General features: G+C 25.5%; 1 protein-coding gene across 1 annotated transcript in view; it reads left to right on the top strand.

Moving 5' to 3' along the window:
• Positions 1-4089, top strand: part of LOC106786002 (dipeptidase 1-like) — a 5630-nt gene extending 1541 nt beyond the window's left edge. Inside the window, exons 4-8 of the mRNA XM_014746938.1 lie at positions 238-414; positions 1714-1798; positions 2259-2334; positions 2556-2694; positions 3575-4089. Coding sequence (XP_014602424.1) covers positions 238-414; positions 1714-1798; positions 2259-2334; positions 2556-2694; positions 3575-3664 — 567 coding nt within the window. The 3' untranslated portion in view covers positions 3665-4089. The remainder of the gene's footprint in view (positions 1-237; positions 415-1713; positions 1799-2258; positions 2335-2555; positions 2695-3574) is intronic.
• The last annotated feature ends 208 nt before the right edge of the window (positions 4090-4297 follow it).

Raw genomic sequence — 4297 nt, 5'->3', positions numbered from 1 at the left:
TCTCTATCTTTTTTTTTTTTTTTTTTTTTTTTTCTTTCTGTCTTTCTTTCATATACTACTCCTCCTCTTCCGAAAATTTTTATGCATTTGCGTTAAACATCATATATGTATGTATTTTTTTTTTTTATTTTTTTTTTTCTTTTTTTTCTATCTTTCTGTCTTTTTTTTCATATATCACAGAAACACGATGTTACTAGATGTCGAGGAGTCGCGACATAAATATTTTTCACATTTCAGGCGGTGGTAAGGGAATTGAATAGGTTGGGCATGCTGGTGGATCTCTCTCATGTTTCCACAAGGACGATGAGAGCAGCACTGCAAACGACTAGGGCACCAGTGATTTTCTCTCACAGTGCTGCAAGGGCACTCTGTAATTCCAGTAGAAATGTACCGGACGACGTACTCAGAAATCTAGTAAGCAAATTTATGATATTATGAAAATTGTATTTTTCTTGCAAATTCAATTTTATATTTACATACATAGGAACCGCTCGCGTATGTATATATATATATGTATATACAATTCATTTCTCACAGAAAATTGCTTCGACGAAAAGTACAACAAAAAAATACAACAAAAAAAGAAATAATTTCTATTGATTTATTTAATAAAAAATGAATATAATATACACTTTTTTGATTCTTTTATTTCGTGATATGAATTATCACATAATATGTTCACAAATTTATTTAACAAAAATTTATGCAACAACTTTTTAAAGACACTCTGAAAAAAAAGGTTTTTTCTTTTTTATAAACGGAGAAAAAATTTATTTACAATTTTATTAAAATATATTTATATTGTGAGCTATGAAAAATGATAAAAAAAAACGAATATATATTATATATTCTCTATTATTTCTTCGACATTTTTAAGAAACTACTAATGATGCTTCAATATGTTTATCATGAGATAGTAAAAACTCTTGCATTTAAACAGTTTTTTTTCTTGTCATTTGCCGGTACAATTTATTTACAAAATGTTACATAACAAGACTATTAAAGTGATGAATATTTATAGAGTTAGTATGTTTGCAAAACGTTGATCTCGATTTTGTGCTTTTGAATTATTGACATCGGGTGTAAAATTACATTAAAATAAATATTAAAGAGTGTTATATTTCACGATTTATTAAACAATTAATATCGGTTATTCGTTATATACCAAATAATACAGAATTAGTTTACATTATAATATGAATTTATATGTATGTAAATATATTTTTCTTTATTTTTATATTTTAACCCTTCTTCGCATGATTTTTTCTTTTTTTTTTTAAATAAATTAGGGTGATATAATTAATGCTCTAGATTAAAGGAAAAATATTTAAAAAAATCCTAGTACTATTTTTTGACAACTGCGTTTTGTTGTACGCAATAGTCGCTTAAAAAGTTGCCAGCAACAACAAATATACAGTACAAGGTTTTTGAGTACCTTTTTTTSTTGACTAAATATTATGATTGAAATTTCCATCATCATGCAAAGAAGGGTTAATATATTATATATCAAATTTATAAAAGTTTAATTATGTTTATAATTATTCACGGGATTTTATTTATGCATGCGTGTATCTATATTTCAAAAATTCATCGTTAGAAATTATATTAAACTGTTGGTATCATACTTAAATATTATACCTGAAGTAAAATCATCAACCGAACCAAGTAATACATACATATTTGCTTAAACATAAACGTATCTACTTCCCATAGGCAAAAAATGGTGGAGTGGCGATGGTTCCATTTTATACGTATTTCATAACGTGCAACAACACCGCCACCATTAAGGATGTTATTGGTACGTAAAAACATTATTCTATGTCTAAAATAAACCATGATGTTTCTGTTGCAAATATTATCATATCAATATTGCACGAATAAATCCATTTAATGAGCAATCTTGTTGATTTATTTATAATTTTACGAAATTCCGTTAACATTTTTAATCCATAAAATCGTATTTATGCGATATTATATGTTGAACTTTTCAAAAACAAATAAATTTTGTATTTTGTAATTATTTCTTTTTCCCCCCCCCCCCCCCCTCCATACACCCCTCTTTCCTTTTTTTTTAATTATTTTTTCTTTTCGCTTTTATCGTAAAGTATAATACTATGTTTGATTTTCATCCTAATTTTTATAATACAAACAAATTTATTTCGTAATAATGAACGAAATCGTAAATATTTAATCTGACGTATGAATAAATTAATTATCAACGATTTCAACAGTTTGTTTAACCTACTGCGCCATTTTAGCACACATTAATCACATACGAAAGGTGGCAGGGATCGATCACGTTGGAATAGGAGCTGGCTTCGATGGAATTAATTTGTAATTAATATATTTTATATATTTAAAAACATGTTTTTAATATATAAGTAAGAGAGAGTGTGTTGAAACAATAAAAATTAGAAAATATTGCTCTAAAGTATTTTAGTAATTTTTTTTTTATTTTTGTTTTATTTTATTTTCTTTTTAAAATACCAATTTAAAAATGTTTTCTCGATATTTATGCAAACAAGATATTGAAAGAAAAATGATTCTACCATTAGCACTCCCATTGGCCTGGAAGATGTATCAAGATACCCTCAATTACTGGCAACACTCTTAGAGGATCCAACGTGGACCGAAGAAGACATCAAAAAATTAGCTGGCCTCAATTTACTAAGGGTATTCGCTAAAGTTGAACAGGTATTGGCAAGTGATTGTCTTCAAGAAATAACCTTTGACCTCCTTTTCAACTCCACTTTATCAATAGATATTATCACACGTATTTTATCACACCTTCATTTTATATATCGATTTGCATCATTCAAATGAAAAAAAAATATGATCGTTTAATACTTTATCAATAAATCTTATATTCCATAAATACACATTTGTGACCATGATTATGAAAAATTAGTCTAATTGTAAGTCAAAATTAAAAAAACAAAATGAATTTATCAATTATTTCAAATCATATTATTTTAAATGAAATTAATTCAATGTAATTTTCACGATATATTATAAAAAATGAACCATAAGATAGTGTTTGTTATTTTAATATTATATAGGATTCATTTTTAGTGTTCAAATGTAATTCTTTAAATATCTCGAAACAAGAAATATATGACTTAGACTACTTTCATAATTATGGACACATTTATATATATTGATTTGTTTAATTTTATAACTCTACGAGATATAATCATTTTTAATACTTTATCATTAAATATTATTATATAGTCATACGTTTTTTAATAACTAATTTGACTAATATTTCGAATTAAAAATAGATACAATTTTTTAATTTTATTTTAAATAAAATATAATCTTCTAAATTTGCTCGTGCATTTGATCAATAATTATTATTATACGTATATTTATATAAAAAATATCTAACTATACAATTTTAAATAAAAAATTCACAAAATAATTAAATAAATTAGAACACTTGTCAATTATTGTTTCGTACAAAGAGTTACATTTAAAATGTAATGATAAAATGTTTGAGAAATCATTGAGAATAATAATGAATCGTTTCGTTTAATGATTAAATTTAATTACAATAATCTTCTTTTATCTTCAGGTACGCGATGAATGGCACAGAGCGGCTGTTTTACCTGTGGATAAAATTAGTCCACCAGATAATTCGGCCTGTACGTATGGAGCATCCTGATCTTCTTCTTCATTTCGTGCGTTGACATCGAGATATCTGGAATTTATAAGATCGTCGAAAATTCGACACGTTTTGCGCTTTTACAAATCCTTTTAAAAAGTGCAAACGTAAAGAAGAAAAAGAAGAAAAAGAAGAAGAAGACAAAAATAACCGAGAGTTTGTTCCTTTATGAAAAAACTCCTTCCTGGTCTTCCAAAGACCCTATCGCGCCTTAAATGGAAAAGAAAGCTTAATGGTTATTGGATAATCTGGAATAAAAAAAAAGAAAAAAAAAAATACACACCTTCAGAACATTTGTGTTCCCTGTGACTCTCTATCATTTTATATTTTTTCCTTTAATTAAAATATTACAGACAAATACATTCTGAAATTTTCTATTTGAATTATCATCTATTTTCACGTGTGAGTTATTGTTTTTCTTCTTAAATATTTATACGTATATATAAATATATGTATGTATATATACAGTATAGTGAATAATTTGAAATTAAATACAATTTTTAGAAATTTATTCGTAATATTAAAATATAAATAAACATTTCTTTATATGCTTTTAAAATTGAAGATACATAATAACAAATTTTCTTTTTTGAAAGTACGAAAAAAATATATTTTATCCTAAAAGTATTGTTT

This window comes from Polistes canadensis, unplaced genomic scaffold (assembly GCF_001313835.1).
Source record: "Polistes canadensis isolate GaletaPanama2010 unplaced genomic scaffold, ASM131383v1 scaffold_62, whole genome shotgun sequence".
NCBI classification, from domain to species: domain Eukaryota; kingdom Metazoa; phylum Arthropoda; class Insecta; order Hymenoptera; family Vespidae; genus Polistes; species Polistes canadensis.
Note: the sequence above shows the minus strand (reverse complement) of the source record. Positions and strands in the feature narration are given on the sequence as shown.